The 24,131-nt window shown below is 43.0% G+C and overlaps 5 protein-coding genes across 5 annotated transcripts; 1 reads left to right on the top strand and 4 right to left on the bottom strand.

The window, feature by feature from the left end:
* Positions 1-2,414: 2,414 nt before the first annotated feature.
* On the bottom strand, positions 2,415-3,495 carry EAE97_004118 (uncharacterized protein; the record flags this gene model as incomplete). The annotated part of the gene is made up of 4 exons (XM_038874630.1): positions 2,415-2,755; positions 2,809-2,890; positions 2,954-3,251; positions 3,311-3,495. The coding sequence occupies 4 exons, from the start codon at positions 3,493-3,495 to the stop codon at positions 2,415-2,417; spliced, it is 906 nt and encodes a 301-aa protein (XP_038734074.1).
* Positions 3,496-3,959: 464 nt separating this feature from the next.
* Positions 3,960-5,710, top strand: EAE97_004117 (uncharacterized protein; the record flags this gene model as incomplete). The annotated part of the gene is made up of 4 exons (XM_038874629.1): positions 3,960-4,229; positions 4,318-4,432; positions 4,492-5,447; positions 5,507-5,710. The coding sequence occupies 4 exons, from the start codon at positions 3,960-3,962 to the stop codon at positions 5,708-5,710; spliced, it is 1,545 nt and encodes a 514-aa protein (XP_038734073.1).
* A 59-nt stretch (positions 5,711-5,769) lies between these two features.
* EAE97_004116 (uncharacterized protein) lies at positions 5,770-7,990 on the bottom strand (the record flags this gene model as incomplete). Its single annotated transcript, XM_038874628.1, has 5 exons — positions 5,770-6,607; positions 6,657-6,818; positions 6,864-6,990; positions 7,050-7,780; positions 7,848-7,990. The coding sequence occupies 5 exons, from the start codon at positions 7,988-7,990 to the stop codon at positions 5,770-5,772; spliced, it is 2,001 nt and encodes a 666-aa protein (XP_038734072.1).
* An 860-nt stretch (positions 7,991-8,850) lies between these two features.
* EAE97_004115 (uncharacterized protein) lies at positions 8,851-10,163 on the bottom strand. The gene is made up of 3 exons (XM_038874627.1): positions 9,833-10,163; positions 9,560-9,775; positions 8,851-9,505 (listed from the first exon to the last, which is right to left on the bottom strand). Exons 1-3 carry the CDS (start codon positions 10,008-10,010, stop codon positions 9,009-9,011), a joined length of 891 nt encoding a protein of 296 aa, XP_038734071.1. The 5' UTR covers positions 10,011-10,163; the 3' UTR covers positions 8,851-9,008.
* A 1,414-nt stretch (positions 10,164-11,577) lies between these two features.
* EAE97_004114 (uncharacterized protein) lies at positions 11,578-14,805 on the bottom strand. Its single transcript, XM_038874626.1, has 4 exons — positions 14,632-14,805; positions 14,199-14,429; positions 13,726-14,086; positions 11,578-13,647 (listed from the first exon to the last, which is right to left on the bottom strand). Exon 4 carries the CDS (start codon positions 13,126-13,128, stop codon positions 11,632-11,634), a length of 1,497 nt encoding a protein of 498 aa, XP_038734070.1. The 5' UTR covers positions 13,129-13,647; positions 13,726-14,086; positions 14,199-14,429; positions 14,632-14,805; the 3' UTR covers positions 11,578-11,631.
* Positions 14,806-24,131: the final 9,326 nt, after the last annotated feature.

The raw sequence follows: 24,131 nt of genomic DNA, 5'->3' as shown, positions 1-24,131 counted from the left end.
ATTATGATGCCGGATATAGAGGGGAGAAGAAAAGGTACCGAAGAGGGGAAGCCAGCCCTATTTGAGCACAATTGGGGACTGGAAATAGAGGCTGAGAATCATTTAATTCGAGTCAAAATTGCCTGGAAGTCATAAAAATTCATAAGACATTTCTTATGTTGTGTCATTCAAGGAATTCCTGTGTCACTTGATAAACATTTCGAGTCAAAAAAACACTTCGAAACAGCGTACAATCATCTATATACCCCTATATCCGTGGCATTCTGTACATTTTTGAGTCAGAATGCCCTCGAAATAGAATAAATTCATACCTCAAATACAAAATGAGGGTGATACAGGGCAATGAATAATTGTTCTGTTGACTTTTCGAATCACAACACCTCAGAATGTGGTGTTTTCACACTCATATTAATTTGTATGAGTGATCTAAGGTTATAAATAATTATTATGGGATACTTTGAGTCGAAATAACCTCGAGATGCCATTCATTCACTTATTTTGCTTAAAAAGAGGTGTAACATTGGCGAGTACGTAGGACTTTTCAAGTCATTAGGGGCTCCCAGTCACTGAATGGGGGTAATCCAAAAGCATCTTAAAGATGTTCTTCGAATCATTGGGGGTTTTAAGTCACTGAGAAATTCACTTCTGAACTTTGATGACTCTAGCAATACACTGTATGGTGCTGAAGAATAGATTTTCAGGTATGCTTTGGTCAAAATGAGTCGGAAATATTTTGGAAATCCTTAGAAAGGAACTTCTGGGTACCTTATCATATTTTTGCGAGCTACGATGACCTTTGCATGAGCTGAAAGCACCCAGGAATGGCATTCTAATTTCGAATGAAACCAAATTAATCAAAACTTACTTGAAAAAATCCACGAGACCGAACTTTTGGTACTCGGGCCCATGACACTGGGCTTTTAGAATACGAAATTATACCAAAAAAAATCTCAAATCTGTACGATACAGGTATGACCTGGTCTACATGAATAAAGACACATCATGTGACCTTAAAATGAGCTTCCAGTTGCTGTATACAGCTATTTCGGGGTTTTGAGGCATGTAGGCATATTGAGATATCCCAAATGGCACACAAAACTCACGGAATTTCATGAAATGCCGGTAAAATGTTCAAGAAAAGCTCATGAGAACGCTGAAAATTTCCAAGTTCCCATAGACGATATGAAACGTGGTTTGGATGGGTATAATCCGGAAAACCAGACTAGACAGTTCAGCTTCCAAGTCGGATGGGGGCAATGTTATCCGCAGATGCCAGACGAGATGATTCAATAGCTTAGCGAGGATGAAAGTAGAGTGAGTGACTAACTCTTAATGTTATAAGCGATAATTCTCCCTTCCACGTTTGATCTAGACCTCAACACCGAATGAAAAATATTGGAATTCAAGCTACACATTGCAGATAGATAATTTACTTTCGGATCTACTAGACGAGATGATTCAGTGCTGAATTGAGGAATCAATATCTAATTGTTTGGGATGACAGTACTTCGACATTGATACGGGAGTGGAAATATAAGCATACGATGTTCGATTCTAGACTAAACTTTGAAATGAAGTAAAAAGTCCTTGCTAAACTACTTTTGGATGAGTGTAAGCCCATTTGTCTTTAGATGATTTATTGAGTAATACCTTAAGCTCCAATATGTACGGTCAAATCAAACAGACATATTCTTCACATATCTACAGATTGCAATCTTGATCGTTAGCAATATTTATAACTCCTTATCTTATCTTCATTGATTAGCATTTTGATAAACCATCGTAATAGTCAGTAGCAATACATAGGGATCCCCTTCTCGCTTAAAGTTAGCCTTTGGAGGCGGTAAGTTGGAGCCGCCTGGATAACAAAAAACAAGTGCGAATACTGCAGACCCCACCCTTTAGATGGACAATGTATTAAAATCTAGAAGCTAACTGTTCTATCTGGAAAGTATCGTTTTGACAGGCTTTTTACTCCATATGCGGAGTACGTTTGAGAAAGATACTAGACAGATCATTCAGGAGCTCGGATTCTATCATGATCGGAGGACTTGGAACCGCAGCGATAAATCCTGTGTGGCTACAGAATTAATTACAGTATGATTGATTAAGAAATTTGTTGATACAGATTTTCAATTCTAGTGATAGATGAAAAAAGCTAATGAAACGATAATAGTTGTGCAAAATGACGAGATGCACGAAATATCTGCCCGCGGCTACCAGTAGCGATCAAATTGACTTTATGATTGAGAAACTTGTACGAGGCGGCATTTTTCTTGTAAATTAAGACAATAATGCGAATCTGAGGTTATGAAATTGGGTATACTGAAGTTCACATCAAGACACTTATATTTTTCCGAGACAGCGCAGAAGTAAAAGGTAATGAACTATTACACATCGTCTATCAACTAATATTACGCACTGTTCACCAAAACCCTTTCTATATCGTCAACACTTATAGCGAGCAAATCGGGTCGACTATAATGACCACAGACATCCAAGAAACTCCTCGATTTCAGAATTACATCCAGATCGAGATCTGCATATAAGAAACCCTCAACTGTATCTGGCAAATCTTCGGACAATTTTCGACCATCTGGGCCGAAAATGGCAGAAGTGCCTCCACCAGGCGCGTTCATAACCAGACCATTACTAGTATCCATTTTATCGATTCCGTCCTGACTAAGCACTGCTGTAGTATGCAAGACGAATGATTGTGATTCTATGGCATGTGCCTGCGAAAGGGTTCGGCTTCCTAAAGAAACTCTATTAGCTCAATCATCTCCAAATTACAACATAATGACATACCGTCTCTGGACATGGACCAAAGATCAGGCCCTCCACTATGTTCCCATATCGGTGGCCACTGGGAGACGTGAATAGTTTCGCGCTGGCTATAACTGTGGTATTTGAGTAGAGGAAGTGCATGTTCCCATCATGCTAAGGTTCCCACTCGTCCAATGCCATCGAGATCAACTACGTTCGTCAACGATGATCCTGATGCCTCACCAAATACAGTTCTCTCCATGTGTGTAGCCTTGAGCTTTCGACATTTCACTCGTATGATGCCTTCATGATCGATAATTGCTTGAGAGATGTAAAGAGAGTGATTCCAATTCTCGCTAAAACCCAAGACGACTGATATATTGCCTTCTTTCGCTGCTGCACATATGCGACCCATCTCGGGTGAATCGATACGTAATGAGTTTTTGATGTAGGTAGTAGAGAGATCAAAATCAACACTTCGAGTCCTTGAAGGGGTATCCATTGTTAGCGAGAACTTAGGATGTAAGACTGAAGGGATTGCTACCATATCCATGATGGATACCCTGGGATCCAGCATTCTGGGAATGAGACCAGCTGTGCTCCATTCACAGACGCCTCCTTGATAAGAAGACATGTTTTATCGACCGTCTTTTGCAAATCGAGCCAAATAGGCTCAAATTCTGTCACTGCGACTCGGACATATCTGGGTGGAATCGATGTTTGGGTCATTGTTGCTGTGTTATTTCTGAGAATACAAAACTTTTGAGGAAAGATGAATAGTTGGCTATCTATCTTTTCTCGGGGTCAGATGCTGAGTTGTAAAAGATATGAAGATATTACCCTATGGTAACTTATTGGTGACTCTGATGAGTTGGATGATTAGTTGTAAATCGGCTGAACCTCGGATAATGCCAAGTCATGAAGCTATCGCGGCGGCATGTTGAAGCCGCCTAACTGTTTGATAAGACTAAGATCACATCAATCAAGCCACTTGATAAGATGAAAGTAATGGCATGTATCAGATACCAGAAGTCTAGATATACTGGGCTGAATTTAAGATATAAGGAGCCACAATGGTTTGCTCTAGAAACATGCATCCATTCCTTTTCATCATCTTCATTATTGGAAAGAAAGTTGAAGCAGCTTCCCTTTTGGGCATTTAGCCATATCTATTCCTCAAACTTAAAATCGAAATGGCTTTCGGAATTCTGGAGCCAGTGTCAAGCACAGTTCCATCTGGAACGAATCTTCTAGAGAATTTGCGCAATGCATCAGACCCTGAGGGAGTCGACACGCGACTCATCCTTATCCCAAAGCCCTCCGAGTCGCCATTAGATCCATTGAACTGGCCTCGATATAAAAAAGAACTCCTCTTCGCGACTATTGTCTTCGGGGCATGTGCAGCAGGGTCACTCGGGCCAGTTCTTGTGCCTGGTTTCACTACAGTCGCCATGTTACTCGATGTGCAGTTGACTGATATGGCCCTTCTGAATGGCAGCTTGATCATGACTCTTGGTATGAGCGCGTACCTTTGCCCCTGCATAGCCGAAGTATACGGAAAGCGAATTGGTGTACCTTATAACGACGGTTATCATTGTGGCTGGATGTTGCTGGGCTGGCGCAGCAAATTCCTACAATTCCCTGTTGGCGGCACGCGCAATACAAGGTGAGTTCTCGCAAAAGTCTTTCTGGAAGAATTTGAGCACTGCTGACTTATCGCCGTAGGACTTGGAATGGGCGGCTTTTTTGCAATGGCGGGTACCGCTTCGATTACTGATATATTCTTTGTGCACCAGCGTGGGAGACGTATTGGACTTTGGAATTTCAGCGTCATGATCTCAAACAATCTCACACCAATTGTGAGTGGATATTTAATCTCTAGTGTGTCCTGGCACTGGAGCTTTTGGCTTCTGGCAATTCTTTGGGTTGTGATTCTGGCAGCAACCTTCGTCTGCTTCCCCGAGACGACTTTCTACCGCAACGCAAGCTTAGATAACTCCGTTGAAGTCGATACCTCCGGAGATAACTCGGCTTCCCCAAAAGAGAAATCTGATCAACTGGCGCCGACAATAAGTTCGCCAAATAATGAGATCAGAAGCTCAGACGTTGAGAGTCATTCTCAAGTATCGAGTTGGAAATATCATTTTGGGCTTGGCGCTGTAAAGTTTCGCAACCAAAGCCGCGTCTTCAAACTCTGTGTAGATCCGATTATCCTCTTAGCACACCCTGCAATTCTTTGGGGATGTCTGATGTGGTCAGTAATTTTTACATGGATCATTCTAATCGGTGCTGTGGTCTCTCAAATCTTCGGAGCAGAACCATATAACATGAGCACAACTGCAGTCGGAAACCTTGCAGGAATCGCACCTTTGATTGGATCCACAATAGGAACACTCACAGCGGGGTGGGCTTGCGACAAGGTAGTCGGGTATCTGGCACTACGCAATCGTGGCATGTACGAGCCAGAGTTTCGTCTTCTTATCATTATACCGGCATTTATCACAATGGCTATTGGTGGATTTGGCCTTGCAGCTGCCATTGATAAAGGCCTCTCACCAATTACGTGCGGTGTGTTTATGGCGATTTTGAATTTTGCGGTTGGTGCTGGGTGCACCGGCGTTGTTGCTTACACCAACGATGTATGCGGTCGGCGATCTGGTGAAGCCTTTGGTCTTGCTATGGTAAGCTATCTTTTCGTTGAAGACAAGATGAGGAAGCAATCGTCTAATGTTTATTTTAGATTATTAAAAGCGCCTTTGCTTTCGGTCTCACGTTCGTATTCAATGATTATTATACTGCAGCCGGCCCTCTTGTATTTTTCTCAACTTTCACGGCGTTGACTTTAGGTATCATGCTGATGACAGTCCCAATGTATATATTCGGAAAAAGAATACGATCATGGGCGGATACCACAACTGCGTTAACTTTCTCTGGACCTAAATGAGGTATATTTTTGTTGGAAAAGAGCGAGGTATATACTCGTAAATATAGAAAAATAGTCGTTTAAGGTTGATCTATAGGAGGGAATAACCAATTCATATCGTTCAATTGAAACGGGTCACCCATCTCATAAATTCCCAATGTGAAGTCAGAACTTGCAAAACGTTTACCTTCATTAATTTCCGTTGCACGAAGATCTTCCTTCGAAGGAAGATTTTCGAGCCTGTCGGCCGAGTAGGAATTTGCAAAATAGTCGTCTTCGTTGTGTGCTCCCGAAGCAGCTGTAATATGGTATTCCATCGATGACTGATCTTTAGGTTGGCTTGCAATATCATTTTGGGAGTGCGCGGGTAGAGGATAGCTCAGTCGCATTGGCAATGCAAATACTACAGACCATCTATGCGCAAGTTCTTGAAGCAACGCGATGGCCTTTCGTAATCGCTTCCAAGCATATTTCATTTCTCCCAGTGCTTCTATACACTCTCTGAATCGAGTAATTGACCGCTTACGCAAAGTACCATCCGAGGAGGTTACACTAAGCAGATGCATAATGGCTGCTGTAAGAACATTGTGTACTACGACAAAAGGAGCGGTTCGGAGGCATCCGGCTTTTCGATAGTCTCGGAGTGAATTCGTAATAGCGACAGCTGAAGAGTTTGAAGATTGAACAGCCATGCGGTAAAGAGCACCATTGGAGTCCTCGCGCAATAGAGGTCGCTGCACCAATATGAGGCACATGTGATATGTCATTCGAAGACTGATAGTGGTGCTAGACTGTCCATTCCATTCGCTCGATAGCTGTTTATTCATTTCATTATAAAAGGTGCATAAGGCTTCGCGGGCATCGAATAAAAGTTTATTGCGGCTTTGGCTGGCCAATTCATGGAACTGGAATGAGTAACTACACTTATTAGCAATAAAACTTGTATGCTATACCTAGCTAGCCATACATTTGATCCATATATTTGTCGAACAAAAAAAGGAGCTGACACTCGTAATTGAAAACGAGCTCTGGGAGCGTCGCTGATGATGTTAAAATACTCTCCAACCATGGAGTTCTGACACGAGTCCATGGTATACAGCATTGTCGTCCTAAGCTGAATGTAGCAATTCTTTGAAAATCAGTCGATATCCATGAATATGTTTGCCAACCTTACCGGTCAATACGAAACCAAAGCCAGAATGTTCGGATACGTGAGTCTTTGCTTTCAGGTGAGATACCTGCGATGTTCTGCAGATCCACCACATGCAGGCCAAGTTGTGTTGTTAGAGCTGCGCCCATACCTATTAAAAGAAGATACTGGTTAATGATCAATGCTCTTGAGACTTTTAATGAGACTAACAATTATACATCCAAGCCGAATTTTCATTGTCTAAGGTGAGATCCCGCCAGCACAGCATTGCCAACGCCCGAACGGTAACAAGCGATGGACAGCTTCGACAACACCGTTGGACAATATTCTCAGCGCTCTTGTAAAACAAATCGCCAATATGAGTAGCATTTTCTCGCGTAGAAAAACAAGTTGCAAGAGCAAACATTGCAGTTCGTAACAAAATCTCATCCAAGTCAGCTCCAGCAGAAAGAATATCGAAGTTGTTGAGAGAAAACGGATCAAGAAATTGATTGTTTGGGTTTACAACAGAGTTAAAGACATCAAAGAGCTCCTGTTGCAACGCCTTATCCGCAAGACACTGGTCTAAGGAAGGCATATCAGATGCCGTGATTATCGGATTGCTTCGAAGCTGGCTATCGCTTCTTGATTCCTGAGCAGCAGATATAAACTGGAGGTTAGACGACGGGCCAATAAATGAAGTATCTCCATTGCTATCTATCTTCAGCTTCCACATCAAGTTTCCTACCTCGTCGACTGCAGAAGCCGATCGTGTTTCTTGGTCAGAAGGAGCTCCAGAAAGCCCATCCATTCCTAGCCTTGTGGGCGAAGATGCTGATCCTGAAGTATTATTACGCGTTGAACTACCAGAAGAAGCTTCATTCTCTAATTCTTTTACCCTTTGTGTAAGGATCTCAATCTGTTCTTCGAGTTGTTCAACCTCTTCTGGGTCTCTCTTGCGTCTGAGCAGAAATAGATTAGCAAGCTCTAAATCTGCCCTGACATTACTAGATCAAAGTTCATTCTCACTTTCGATTGCTTCGTTCATGGTCGTAAACACACTCTCTTTCCCGGGCCTGGCATGAGGAACATTGTGGTTTTCTCCCGTCGCATTTGCGCTTCCTTCGTCGGCATTCAACACAGGCAAGGTCGATTCTTTTGGTGTGATCCATGCGAGAGATTCGGCAGGGAGATCGGAAATTTTCGAGTGCAATCAAATAATTAGTAAATTTGCGGACAGAATTCAGAGCTGTCAGATTCAAATGCTGCAAGTCAATTGGCCTACAGTTTGATTGTTTGTGATGGAAGTTGTTCAATGGCTCGCATGATGATTAGATAAGATAAGATAAGCACAGCACGTGACCTTACCGATGCTCATGATGTGTCGTAGTCTTTTGTGTGATCTCTTTTGAATTGCACGACCATTCTTTGTACCATCCCGAAACATGTAATGTGCGTACCCACACAGAGACAGTGGTGTACAGATCAAACGATACCATATACCAACTTGACTTAGCAGTCAACCTTCCATCCACAATTGACCGTTGTCTTTAATGTTAATTTTGAACGACCTGCCATTTGGCCTCCAACGAAGTCGCGGTTCATGCATTGCGATCTTCACAAGCCTCCGTGCAGTCACAAGCCAAAATACTAAGATATTTTAACCAAAGCGTTAGCCAATGAAGACTCCAGGATCACATTCTGCAAAAGTCCTCCATATTATGGTTAGGATGAAAGCTCAGCAGCGTTCGAATTTTATAACCGAGGGAAGGAGAGTAGGTACGGCTGTCAACACTATCCGGCCTGCAGAAATTGTATCTTACTACTGGGGTACGACTCGTCAATTGTATTTCATTGTACTAAGAACTTTGATCAGTACGCATTTGCTGCCGAATTATACATGCACAGGTTTATGGAGGAACCTTCTAGCTTCGACGAACAGTCACTGGCCTAATGTGGACCATGAGTGGTAGAGACTAGACACAAGAGCTGCAAATAGATCAGGTACCATTCTTTTTCAATCATTTCATGTCCACTAACAACAGGCTGTTCACTTTCACGCTCAGCACAGCTTACAAAACAGGAGTTTGATTCGTTATGAGTTTCAATTAGGATATCTATTTTAATAAATCCAGATGGAATGTCTTTTTGATTTCCTCGCCCATGATGTTGATCCAATATCCCTCTCAATTAAGGTAAGCATGTAAGAATACTGGAGAGCTTGCTCAAAACAACTGCTTGGTTGGCAGCACTACTATCCCTCTTGTTTGTTCCACCAAGACTGATACTGACATAGCATCCATCGGTTCCAACAACTTTAGTCTCAGTAGGAAGTCTACCTCCATTGTTGCAAGTTACAACATCAGTACCACTAATCAATGGAACTGCAGTATAAATCCTGGAAAGAACGAAGCTGAAATCAGACGCTGATGTGCAATCGGTAGTTTCAGGGAAGTTGACATTCAAGAATGTTTCGTCTGGGAGATATGGAGTACCAGAAGCAACGATGGCATCGACTACTTTTGCACCTAATTCGCCATAGATAGTGGCATAGGCCGGTGCCGCAACATTCCAGGCGGTTGCGGATCCTTCGGCTCCACTGAAGGCAATTGCTGGTACACCGAGCTCTACGGCCTCAATCGCTGCTCCAACAGTACCGGAGACGAAAGAAATAACACCAGTGTTGACTATCAGTCATTAGTCTTCATTTTCATTAACCTCAATTGCAATCAAATACATACCTCCGACGTTTGGTCCAGTAACAGCAAGGTCAGGGGCACCTCCAAAGTATCCTGGAGCCAACGTTTCGATACCATACTCCATCGCAGTCGCAGGGTAAGAGTTGACGTAGTTAAATTGAGGAGCTGAGCTATTATAGCCTACTGCTGGACTCCCACTTGGACAGGAATTAAATTCGCATGCCTCGGTGAGGACAGTGGGTGTGCCAGTCAGAGAACCTTTTCGTAATAATTAGATTTATTCCGTAGGATGCTAAAGGAAGCTATCTTTCATACCTGCACCACTCTTGTTCTCTGCAGGGGCAGAAACGAGAACATCATGTCCCGCAGTGGTCAGAGAATTGTACAGAGTTCTGATATTGATCTCAGCCCAACCATCATCGTTTGCAGAAACAATGTTAACCGCTTGCGCAACAGCTGGAAGCAATGCTAAAGATGCAGTTGCGAAACGCATGATTAATGGCTCGGTGCAGAACTGAAGAGTGTACGGTTCAACAATTGACTTGGAGACCTAGAAAGCGACAGCGAGAGGAACTTCTGTATCCTCCTATCGCCGGATTAATCAAACCATTATATACAAAAACTCCTAGAAGAGAAATGTAACTGTCCATTCACCTCACCTCAAAAAAGCGGGGTCGACTTGGTACCTTGTGAAGTGGAATTGCGGAGATTACAAGAATGTGACCCATGCACGGTACCTGTCACTTTTCACCTTCTGTGAGGCCAAGCAATTGTTTTTCCATGCGCACGTGAAAAAATGTAAGGTGTTCGTGATTAGATCGAGTATAGTTCAGATGGACAAGAGGGGAACAAAGCTTGTGAGCTTGTATCTTGTAGAGTACCGCCATCTCCCAGTAAAGTAGAGCTGTAGTATGCCGCGGTGTAATCCCTGGCTTTGAAGAAGTGCCTTCCGGAAGAAGATATTGCTCCGATGGTGTGGTTAAATAACCATCTTTCGTACCATCAATTGGCAGCCAATGCCCAACAGTCGCACGGTGAACTTCAAGCCGAGAGTCTGATCTTATTATTACCGTAATTACTAGACGTGTTTAAGCATCTGAAAACTCCAATTGGTACGATGATAAGGATCACATTTAACGTTCTTTGTTGATGTGAATTTTGCTTGGTGATGCGGTGAAAGTGGAGAGACGAAGGGGTTATCTCGCTTCCACTTATCAGATGATTATCTCCGTCCGGATCTCCACGTGTTTAGCTAAGACGATCAGAAGCTAATACCATTTCGAAGGCTATATCCACCTGACTGACTAAGCTTCGTGAATCATTCGGTACCTACGGAAAGAACGAGAAGGACAAGTTTTTCTTGGAGAAAAAAAGAAGGATGTTGCGATGAAACCATAATACTTGATGGGAAAATTTTGCAAAAATAATCAGACTCTTCACACAGAGCAATTGAAGCTCCCTAACCGGTTCGAACGATTGACCTGAAGATATTTGTACGAAACTGCAATCTTCCGCTCTACCACTGAGCTAAAGGAGCGAAGATAATCCGTCAATTATTGTGAGTGATGACTGATTTTAAAAATATGTACTATTCAAAAGTTGTAGGACCGCCAAGTTAACAACACAAACACAAAGGAAGTCCATTGTATTACATGGCTATGCAGTTACGAGTCAATCAAAACAAAGGTGACGAATACAACAAAGAGTCTTGTGACCCTCGATAAGACTTCTTTTGTGCCGAATCTAAACACGGGGCTATGAAGTACTCGGTCGACAATCCTAATATTTCACCATACAGAATGAGGTGATTGCTCTATATTCGGATACCAAAGTGGCACTTCACTAAATTCAGCAGCCTCAATATGTCGATTGTCTTAGGTGGAGCTGTCAGTATGTCTCTTCTTTTGAGGGAGTGGAAGGTCTATAAGAACAGTTTTGGTGTTCCTATTATTCAGTCTAAGTATCAGAGTCTTGTTGAACTGCTACGTGTGATAAAAATCGGTTGTCAAAAATTGTATATTGAGCGAAAGTAAGAGTAGCATTTATATTCCACTAGTGCTAAACAGACTTTTATCTCCAGACAAATCTGGGCAAGACAAAGTGAAGAAGCCGGCTTATCTACTATCTGCTATCACATCATCCCTCGTCTGCTTCAAAGCGAATCGCACCCGATTCAACTTTAGCATCCGGTCAAGTACGACAGTTTCCATCCGCACAACCGCCTCTTTACACAATGTCGCCGTTTTTGCATCGTAAGAACACAAAAGCATCCGTACTAGTCCACGAGCGCGCGCGCCTGCCAAAACTACTGATGGCGGAAGCTCGGCTTCGAATTGAATCGCTGATAGTGTGCATGTATCTATGAGTGTGAACGATCTCAGTGCACTTTCATAGCTATACTCCTCACCATCGGGATGATCAGTCACACTATCCCCTCCTTCCATCCACTGTAAGCGACCTTGATCAGATCCAAACATCAGCTCTTCCACCCTCCCCAAATCCGGACGCCCAGCTACGCCATAGAGTCTAGCCTGCGCTTGATGGACTTCGGAACTCCTGTAAAGGTATCGGACTACCCACGGTACTATAATGGCATTCGCCACGAATACACCCAAAGCTGCCTTCCAGAAGTTCGAGAAAAATGTATCGAACCTTCTGCCAGATCTCTGAGACCAAAAACCAGACATCACCACCACAGAGATTATAAACACCATACTGAAATATGAACATGCTCTCAGCAGTCCCCAACCAAATCTCTGTGGACGTGTAGACTCATAATAAATTGCTTCAAGAAACTCCCAATTGATCATCGCACCTTTCGCATCTCCTAATATCACAGTGTTATTCTCGACCACTTCAGAAACCTGACATATTGGCGTGATATCCCATAATTTTGCTCCCCAAACATCTTGCATCTCATGCGATGGTGCCCGATTATCCTTCAATTTGAGGCAGAGAAGTCGTTCAAGAAGCATATCACTATCGTTGGCAAGAGAAAGTCTTGCAAAAGCCTGGAAATCACTATCCGATTGAAGAACTCGAGGACGTTGACGAAGCAATCCTTGCAGAGCATATGCTACGTCGCCAGCCATGCGTTTCTCCGTTTGGCGCCGCTTGAGACATTCAAGGGCAATGGAGATCAATTCCAACTTCGTGAGATGGATTGAAGATTCATAGTGATCAATCAATTGGCGTAAAGCAATAGCATCATCCCAAACACGACCTGGAAGATTTCGTTTTGCGACTAATTCGGGCTCAGCAGTACCAGGTGTGTAAATTGAAATGCGGTGTTCGCCTGGGCATAGAAGAGCTTCAGGAACAGTCCAGAGACGACTTCCCCAGTCTCGTAGCCATTGTGTTTTTGTATTTGAAAGATCGTCTAACCCGTCCTCCGTGGCATCATGAGTGTAATTGGTAAAATTAAATCGTGGTCCAACAACTATAGCCATCGAGTGACATGCCCGTACGATATCACATATTCGATATACTTCTCCTATGCTTTTATCCGGATCTTCGTCTTCTTCGGGACGTATACACTCATAATCTATCCAAAAAGCATCAATATTTGCGGTCTTCGTAGCACGTATCGCGAACTGAATGAGCATTCTCATGTCCTGCTCCGCTGCAGCCTGTCGACGAGCATTGATAGAAGATGGCAAACTGGGGTCTCCGGAAATGATGGTAAAGAATTGAAGACGTGTATAAGATATGAATATGGAGTTAGGGTAACTGTTTCCATGTGACTAAGCCCAAGTAGATACGTGACGAGTGGTGTAGCCGGTAGATGAGGAAGGGTCTAAGAAACAGAGGTAAGAGGGGCCGAGTTGTCGGTCCATAACATCGTTTGTATTAAGCGATGTAGATGGATGATGAGAGGGAACCTCGCTGTAATCAGCGATGCTGTGAAGACTCATAATATCAGTAGAGTGGTTAGCTTCTTCGCCGAAGTGATTGATATCTGTGGGCAATGAGCCTTCTCTTAATGAAGCAAGAAAGGGTTGTCGGCCTTGTGAAGGTATTTTAACTTGGTCATGACGTCCTAGTTTTGGGCGGTTGTAGATCCATTTATTGCGGGAACTTTGTGTGATTTGAACTGAGGGTTCGCCGGGAAATCGTGGGTGTAAAGAGAGCTATGAGATTAGTTAAATCGGCAGAATCACTCACACAGTCTGATTTCTAGCAAAGTAACAGAGACTGGAAATACATACTAGGAATAGAAGAGCGGGCGTCCCAATGAGACTTTTTAAAAACATATAACCAAACCCAAGAACTTTCGATCCCCAAACGACTATCACCGCCAACTTTCCCCAGACTTTTCTTTCCTCGAAGTCGGAGGTAAGATCGTTTGATATTATGTGAAGCGGCGCATGAATCCAAAGCATTGTTTTAATAACGAAATTATTCCTGGAGGTGAGATCAGATGGACTGAGAATCTTGCGCGGTACAAGATTCATTCCCGGTTCGATAGAACCCTCATCGTCATCCTCGTTGTCACTGCTATCACGACGATTTCGCCACAGCAGATACCAGGTCCATGAGCCGTACGCTAATGATGTGCAGTATGAAAATCTTTTATACACATACATCAGTGTTCTGATATGACAAGACAATTAAAGGGACAGGAGGGGGCGATGATCCTATTTGTCTGTGGGATCGATTGGCAAGATGAATAGGTACGTACAGCAAAATTATCAGTCGTGCCCTTGCAGAATATGCAGAAGGGTACCATCGGCCGCTCTGTAAAGTGACAAAAATAACTGATAAATGAAAAGCCACATGGATGGCTCGGAAGAGATTGGATAGGGCATAATAAGGGGGCCGCAAGCGGTTAACGGATATGAAGTGGAAATAAGGTTTGCGGACGAGGAGAATAAAGCCAATGATGGATGTGACAGAGACTATGCGAAAACTACTAGAATTATTGTTAGTGGGGAAAGTGAGGAAGATGACGGTGAGTAGAGAGACTGGGGGATTGAGGTGGGAGTATGTAGAAGATGGCAGAATGGGGCGGGATCATAGACTGAAGAAAAGGCGGAATAAGTGAGGTGAGAATAAGAACGTTTTATCACCATGTGACGTGATATACATGTAGTTGGGGACAAAATGAAACGTACAAAGACAGTGGCATTATATGTTGGCGTAGCGAAAGGTCTACGAAATGGCTGATGTCGATATAGGTATTGTAGGCTCCGAGGGGTATCTGTATAGACCAGAGAGTGACGAGAACAGAGGGATTCATGTCGCAGCCCATTGATCTAGAGACATTGAGTGGGGTGGGCTTGCACTATTATACAAGAGATAGTTTGGACAAAGTGCGCAAGCGGAGCGGAACGGAGAGCGGAGAGGTGGAAAGTTGGATGAGCGCAAGAATAAGAAAAGACAGGAAGCAAAAGAGGTCAAATTTTTGATCAGGCCCGCCAACAAGTTAATGGTGGTGAGGGGAGTATAAACTAGACTGAGGTTGAAATGTAAGCATAGGTCCAAGGGTAGCTGAGGAAAAAGGATTCCTTGGCGTTACGGCTATGCATAACAGCCATATCTATATTTATCTTGATATGATTGGATGACATCTATCAAGACAACGAATTTTATGTCAAGCGAAGAATATTCAGTTAAGTATATTTGAAACTTCTGTGAGACTGGAATTGAAAAACTCAAACGATGTGAGAATCCGTTCGTCTAGTCAGGAAGTTCTACTAATATAAGCCTGCTCATTGTAATGAACCTACTCGGCCTCACCAAATATGAACGATTATTTTCAAACACAATCTGAGGAAATGTACCACAGTGTTGGCTCCAAAATTTTACACATTGGCCATGTGAATATCGTGAACATGCCCGACGAGGACAACGGTCTTCAATGCATCACAAAATCCACTTTTTGTGGACATACATTGAGAGAAAGCTTTAGAACAATCGCAAATCAAAGAAATTCTGGACGGCTCCAGGAGCTCCTTGGCTAATATTGCATTCGTGGGTGTCATCTCAAATCATGAAACATTGCCCAACAGCCTTTCTAACAATCAGCTACTTGGTACATGGTTTAAGACGAGGGTGTGTAGTTCAATATGCTGGACGAAACACGAGTTCAAAAGGAAGTGCATTTACTTCCAACGAAAGATTATCAAGTAGTGATATCGATAACTACTAGCAACAAGTACCATACGAGAAAACAGCCCCTAATTGGGGCACAATAGGAATCAAGAGATCGATCGCAGAGTCTAGCTGTGATGAGATGATTTGAGAAGTGCGCAGTTGTTGAAACAATGTGCCCAGGATTGTATGTCAGCGGATGCTGACAGCTTATCTTCCCGGATATCTGGAGTATCTTTCAGCAAGCTGATTCTGCAAAGAGCGTAACTTCAAAGCCGAGGTTTGCAATCAGTACCCATGAGAAGGACACTAAAAAGACAGTGAGTCTTCATGATGTCAGGGATTCGTTTGACTCGAGCATCGCGTAAACAGGAGATACCAGCGAAAATGACCTGAGATCACACCAGTGAGCACGGAGGATTAGGCTCAAAGGCCATAACTTTGGGGTATACCGTGTGCGCATCCAAGTGTTCGCGTACGTAGTCATCACTCCGCACGAGATGGAGATGTAAATCATGGCTTAACTTACCGGTCAATTTGACAATGCCAACATGGAGCCTAGAAGATAAAGAACCGAAAGACAATAGGAGTTCATGCGCAGTGGCGCATGAACTTTCAATCTATGTTCACGATGATTTCTTGAAAATATGTGTAACGCTCACACAGGTATTAGATATAGTTGTGAAACAAGATTAAACAACACGAGATTAAAGTGTCAGCGATTGACGGTAGCAATGATGCAAAGAGTAGATGACAAAAACAGTCTAGACATTCGCTGCGAATTCATCCTAGGAAGTTGACGAGGATTATCAGAATCTAGCTGTTGTCTAAGGGTGCATTGGCGACTCATGCTAAATCAATAGTTCTCTAAATTTCCAAGCCAAGTTGTCCATCCCAATACCTTACTTCCATATAACAATGCCTGTCATCTGTCATCTGTCCTCCACCCAAACTATTATTCACACTCATCTGGTCTCACCGATTTCAAGCCCATCGAATTCCAGACATGCAACAAACCCCTTCCTATCTCCTTCTTGATTCTTCCATTTGTTCTTTCATCCTCATCTCATCACTTCCGAGTACAGCCACAACTCTGTGGCTGAAGCTAAATGTGACAAATCGCAATCATGGACACAGTTAAATATCAATCACGCGGCCAAATTCGCGAACCAATACGACCCAAATAAATGACCATAGTGGACTTGTGAGTGAAAAGGGGAGCATGCGATATGATCAAACTTCAATTTTTCATCTAGTTTTCAAATGCCGAAACGACATAAGTGGGGGAGGATCAAGTCCCGAAATGTTAGAGAATAATAAAATCAGAATCCATGTTTCTTCGACTGATCTCATACAGTAGTACTACTACCCTACTCCTTCAAGCTAGCGATGTATGTCTTGCTTTACCAAGACCGGGTATCAACTTTTTGATGTCTCGGAGAAATATCCATGAATGTATGAGAGGCTACCCACTCCAGACAGATGAAATGGATCGCGCGATAAGGTACTCTTCCTCGTGACGTAGAAGCTTCGCTACTGCTGCGAAAGATAAGCAGAAAGGTTTGTGTGATGACAAGTTCCCAGATATGAAGAAGTATCCGAAGATGGGATACGAGACGAGCGGTATTTGAAGGTGGAGTGGAGCGTCAATCTCGTGATCTGGTGATCACTGCAGCACACCCATTCACGGGAAACTACCTGGTAAATTGTAACGGCACGAATCTGCTAACACGAGAAATAGATGATTCTCATCTTAATCACCATCGCCATTGATCGTAAAACTTGCTTTCACAATAGTCGCAATGCCGGTTTCAACTGCAAATGTCAAAATGTACATACAAAACGCGGAAATGTCTAAGAATCCCTACTTTTTCGGTATACCGTTGCCGAATATTAACACTTTCTATGCCAAGTAGAAAGCATCGAACTTGTCGAAGTACATATGAATTTTTAGCACACGGTAATGTCTAAGACTAATCTCATATTCTGTACCCCGCCCTTCTCAACATGCCGAACACGTGCTGTCCACAGGTCCAAAGATACCTAAGTGCAATGCTCCGTCAATCTATATATACATATAAAACTTGCACTGCGACAAGATATATGTATGCTTGTGTCTCAATTGAGCCCGCTGCCCTAATGGATTTATGCCGTTTCTCGTTCGGCACCCATGTCTTCTCCAATATCAACACGTGTGCTCCATATACCGTCCCGGACCCATTGCCACCCTTAGATCAAACCTCCTAATCACCCCCGCTCCGCTCGCTTTCTCCTAGTTTTTGGATGAATACCTAGGTAGCTTCGCACAAATATACGAGATGGGAAATGAAAGTAAGCGAGATTGGATTACTTTCTGCACAAATTTTCAAGTAATATACAAGGGAAAATATGAGGAGAATATTGATATATGATGGAAACATGTGCTCGAATGCGGAGGGTCACCAACGAGTTGGTGGATACTTGTAGGATTATGGATTAAAGATAACTGTGCCACCATGCGTTACACAAACAAAGGAAACAGGCACGGGGGAGGAGAAATGGATTGCCACGTGGGGGGGGTGTAAATATTAGTATTTGAGCATTTGTTAGATAGCTTATAGTTTATGATTCTAAGTTCAGCAGGTTGAGATGAGATATTATGAGAATATGCATCTCCTGTGCCTTTGAGAAAGGGGTATCCCAAAACGGCATTCAAACCCACTGCAACGATAATCTCATGTGAGGGAAAAAGAGATTTGATCAACGCATTAGTAAAATCCAGCATGAAATCTATGATCTTGCTATGTGCATCGCTATATAGTTCAACAAGTCAATATGCCAGTGCTGTGCTATATGACATATCTCAAACCTAGATAGTCATACTTCTCAACTGTGCCCCACCAAAAGATACCCACGATACAGACGTCTTTTCGGAGGAATTTAACCAAGATTGCTAACTATGCGAAACACAGATAAATTGATGATGATGCCGTGATAAATTGAACAGATGCGGTTACAGCCGAAGACATTCCTCGCCACATTTTCACCTTCATCTCCATCAATCCTCCATGTCGGGACCGAGATATGGAGCTAATGCAAAGCATCAAATAAAATAAATGAGTGTTACCACAGGTTTTGTAGCGTATCATCTCAACCCTTATGCATCTCTTGTTATCCAACACTCATCACCATCCTGCCGTAACACAAACAAGCAGGTAAGTATGTGTGATTTATCCTCAACTTCCAAATGCTTCGAAATCAAGACAAGCCGACTACGACACCCTGCATGATGCCCCAATTCAATCCCTTATTATCTGAAGCCTAGAACTGACCTTTGATAATATACAGCATCCACGTACCACCCATGAGCCGCTCCGGCTCCCCGGATGTACAGTCTGCAGGGCGCGGAGTTCTTGAAGGCAAAATAGGAATTACTTGGAGTGTCCCCGATTCGTATGCAAATGTTGTATATCGTGCACTAGATACCGGTGAACATTTACCCAAGCATTTCTGGTAGCATTGACCTCAGCCATGGCCTCAACCATGATCAGAAAAGATTTTGATAGATGAACACAGCATAGTCCCCAGTACGGGCAGCATAGGCTATATGAATCAGCCGGGAAAGATAGATAGAAAGAATATTCTCGAGCACCATCCATGAACGAAACCTCGAAATGCAGGCTGTGGTGCAACGTGGTAGCAACGAAAATGCAAAAACTTCTTTGCCTCGGATGTTTATCCCCACGAACATTTCGCGTTCAGGTGTTGAGTTAAGCTTGATTTGCTTCATATCCAAGCAAGTCGACGCGCCCCTTTGCACTGTTCATTCTCTTGTCCGTCCATATTCATTGCGATCGTCAACGGGACGAGACGAAGCAAGTATGTGGCGAGAAAGCCGTGGGCGGTTTCGAAATACCTTGCTTATTCGAACTTCAGACAGAAGAAAGCCACTGGCCTGTGGTGTAATTAAAGGGTGGCAGACTTTCGAACTTTGAGAGGTCGCCACCTCTTGCAATCCCACCCTCTATGCACGATTTTACCAATTTGGCATTGTATGCACTCTAAACATGCCTATTGATTCATCCATCGACGGGCACCCTAGTTTATTCTAGCCGCAGTAGCACCTTGAAGGCCTCACTAGACTGGAATCATCCAGTGAGAACATTTGATATCCTTGCTGAAATGCATGAATGATATTGATGTAAGTAGTTCATGTGCGATTTGATAACATCTGGCAACTACGACACCATTGGCAACGGTTGTACACTAGTAGCCTGCAGCCATACCAATTAGCAACCATGTTTTCCTTATTTTCTTTTTTTGTCTGCGTCGATCTATGAAAAGCCTCGTTTTATAGAATTAGGCTATCGGCAAGTCAATTCGCACAATTAATTTAGTTTCATCACTACTATCTTGACACTATTGATCCTTTCACGGAAGACAACCGAATGAGTGTGCCTACCTGCCGCTTAAACATACCTGGTAAATTGAGCTGCGTTTCAGTAAGGTTATGCAATAGCTGGTCAATTGGGGGCAACCACAGAAACCACATCTTCAAAGCAGCGGATGATAATAACATCAATGTATGTGTCAATAAAAGCTGCTGTGCCAGGGTCTTGCGTTGATAGAACATATTGACCAGTGAAATTTTGAGCGCTAACTCCCATCCATGTTTATGGTTGTCATTCTATTTTATACGAGCAAAGCGCTATGTGTGACACGCAAGTTGGGGTTGGAATGCGGGGAAACAGTTCAAGGTGCGTCTTTATTCGACTTTCGTCTTCACCTGCATGGTAGGCGTCATGATTCAATCATAAAAATTGAAAAAGATTGCTTACTCTGGAGGCCTATCGTGTCGTCACCAATAATGCCTATATAGGCTCACTGAAAAGTATCATTGGACAATGCTGCAGGACCTAAGCTTGAAAATCGTTGCGATGTTCAAGAAACGCCAGCAAGGATCCAAAGCAACTCAAGAAGATGCAAATGCATCAAAATCTTGAAGAATCCTGGTCTACTAACTACCTAGATGTGATTTGGTTCCTGCACTTCCTGCAGGTTGGAAAGAGATTGACTTTCAACAAATCGTCCTCTCCCATTCATCAAGACCTTGTTTCTCTACTATGAAATGAACGGTAGAAAATTTGCGCCTCATGGGTGCAGATAATTCGAGATCGGAGATCGCCATGAAGTTGTATTCAAACAGATGCTTGATATCGATTACGACTGGTGTTTCTCATGCCGCTGTGTGTTTTGGGAACATGTGAAAGGTCAACCAGAGATGATTCTATGCCGGAACAGTACCAGGGGGCTGGTGATGCTTGAATAGATCATCCATCGGGATTCAAACTGCCGATTTCGAAAATGAATGAAACTCTGAGGCCCCAAAAGGTTGTGTATTTTCGATCAGGATCGTTCAATGCAACAATGTGTGTCAAATATGGATACGGCTGCATATTAGCGATGGAGTTGAAAAGAATGAAGGATGTCTGAGACTATGAGTGCAATTCAACGGCAAGATTTCGCGTCGATGAAGGAAATTCACCTCTTAGTAAGTAAACCAATGAGAAGGGTGACCCCGCAACGCTGTTGAAGCCATTGTATGTCAGCTTGTGATGGGGCGACGACGACTTCACGTTGAGTGGGGAGTTTTGCATATTCCAGGCGATAGGAAGTCGAAAGTTGGAACGGAGAGTCAAATGAATAGAACACCGTGGGAGGGCTGCGTGTTCCTTGTCGATACAGGCAGAAGCGCAGGGGATATATGCGTTATCCTAGTTATAGCCAATAGTAATACAGAATATGGTGCAGTTGATCCGCGATATAACGAATCGCAATCGTCTGTGAATTCTATCAGATTAGCGATGGGGTCTGGTCATTTTCTAGTCTGTGTGCTTGCATTAGCATTCGATCATTTTCCCTTGTCAATTGGATTGTGGGTGTGGGGAAAAAGTAAAGATTTGAATGAACGGTTGTAAAATCGAATTTGGAAGAGCAGCTGCTACTAATGTCCAAAAACGCTCAGACTAGTACGAATAGAACGATATGGAGACAATCCATGACCGGATTAGCTAAACGAGATGGGCACCTTCAGCAAGTGGAGAGGCTTTGCTACGAGCCATGTGTTCATAGATCTAGCTATCTATGACTTTATGTGTTCAAGTGATGGGTTAGATAGATACCTCTGAAACTAATTCGAGTAATCAAAAAAACTCAATCTAGTGAGTCTACATATGAGACGTTCAGGAGGCTTCGAAGGTGTGACAGGATTGAGGAATTTTGCAACTATGGCGCATTAACCGCAATAAATCGAAAATGGTCTAGCTCAATTACTGATGATGCGGAGTTGCTATGCGAGATAACTAAAGAGGCATGGTTTATGTGGAATTATAGTTCCTTTAGTCCGCCCCCTGTTTTGGAATTGGAGGAGGCAATCTGATATTGATGATTATTGCACAGGATGCGTGGAATGCTGAACAAGAAAAAATAAGGAAAGAAGATTTTATGCACGGATAATGAAGATTGTTCGAGAAATATTAGGATAGCATCATTTTGGTAAAATTTCATGGTGTGCTTATGATGACTATCATGCCATTTCGATGAATAGTAATTGATGAGTGATCCACATGACATTCCAGTCTAGAGTACGTAAATTCTCGTGATAACGGTGATACGAGCTGAAAGTCAGCTCTTTGGTAAGAGACGGCATCGGTACGACCGACTAGGGCTGAGACTTTTCCATCATTGGAATTCCGAAGCTTCTCCAAAGCCGTCCGATGAAGAGTCCACGAAGCCGTCTTATGTCGTCGGTTAGAGATAGTCTTGTGAACCCCCACTCACTTCTCAGCCCTTAGTGTGATCACCAACTAGCATGAGATTCCTTTTGTTTAGTTCAAAATCTTGTAACCACATTTACTCTGTATACCCGCTTCAAATAAAGTATCGGAGAGAAGATTGGCTACCGTAAATGAATCTCGAGATCGCTCTCTTCAGCCTCATGAGAGACTAGACCAAAAAGATCGATGAGTATTGCCATATTGTTGGGTGGAATAGATATAATTTCTCAAGAGACAGCTGGTTTGTGGGAGATATATTGTTTTGAATGAGGATCTTGAACATGGGGTTATAGTACTTCCATGGGTCTGCAGTCTCTTGGTAAGTACCAGAGATGCAGTACGTTGCTTCATAGGAGATGGCATGTTGTAATTACATACCAGAACATTGTCATAACGGCCAGTTTGCCTATGTAAGACTGCACTCAAAAGTGCATACCGTCAAATTGGTTGTCGCTGTACCCCGAATTATGTATTGCTTCATAGTGGCAGGAGGTTAATAACATGACTTGGTGACGTTGAATATAAGACGGATACAAGCCATGTGCAACCACAACCCCACGAATTACTGTCGTGAAAGCACCGGCGACATGACCCAACGACGTTGCAACGCAGGGGCGCAGAAGGCGTAGCAAGCAGCCGCCTCTCACAATCTCTGGATTTGGTCTTCATATCAAGCTTGTGAGCGCTTTGTACTTCTCATGCATTTGTAGTTCCAATGCTATAAGATAAGAGAAATTGATTGGATCAATGAAGCTCAGATATCAAATGATTGAACCACGGTTCGAAGAAGTGAGATTGGGATAATCTCCGCAACTTTTCTCCGTTTTCGCAATTCCCGTAGTTGTCACTACTGAAACCTATTTTTATTCGGGGTCAGATAGTGGACAATGCCTCCCATGTTTAAAGTGGATAATATCTACAACGCCGCTTTGTTCGGGATAAGTCCTAGGAGCGAGAAAGCGAATTCAAGACCATGAAAATGTTTATATTTATTAAACCTTTCGTGAATATCCATGAACAGGGAGATTGAGGCATTAACTAGATGTAAAGGAACAGATCAATCAATTGTCAATCAATCGTCACTCAACAAAACGATAAGAATTACATGGCTCCGTCTCAGAAGGTTTCTGGCTGGCTCATCAAGCGTTTTAACTGTTATCATACCTATCTATTACTTGACTTTACTAACATAGTTCACAAGCTATTTCATATAGAAAGCCATCAGTTATATTGAAGCGCCGAGGAGCTGAAAAGACCTAATCTTGGAGCACGTTTCGTGCCTAATGACTCCAGTGTGGAGAAATACGTACTAACACGGTCATGGAAACTATACCCTAGATCTTGGCCCATGAGGCTGTGGCTCTTGGAATCTTGTCCTGGATGTTTTGAAGCAGCCCAGATTCCGTGACGTACTCCGTAAAGCTCATCCGTAAAAAATGTTACAAACTTGTAATGTCGTGTTTGAAGGTCTCTCGTCGAGGAGCTTCCGTGAAGCCGTGGCTATCCGGTTAATCGTTGTCAATGGAGATGACGAAGGCAACGGCTATAGTCCCAACATCAAAAGCCACATCCGATTGTACATGAGCATATAGATGCTAAAAAAAAAAATACTATCCGCAGCTTTCGGAGAGTATCTTAGTACCTGTCAACCCAGTCTACCTTGTGGTGTAACATGGTTCAGACCATTCTACTGTGACCTAATGTGG

The sequence above is a fragment of the Botrytis byssoidea genome (assembly GCF_014898295.1).
Source record: "Botrytis byssoidea strain MUCL 94 chromosome Unknown BBYS_007, whole genome shotgun sequence".
NCBI classification, from domain to species: domain Eukaryota; kingdom Fungi; phylum Ascomycota; class Leotiomycetes; order Helotiales; family Sclerotiniaceae; genus Botrytis; species Botrytis byssoidea.
This window is presented reverse-complemented; position numbering and strand designations above follow the sequence as displayed.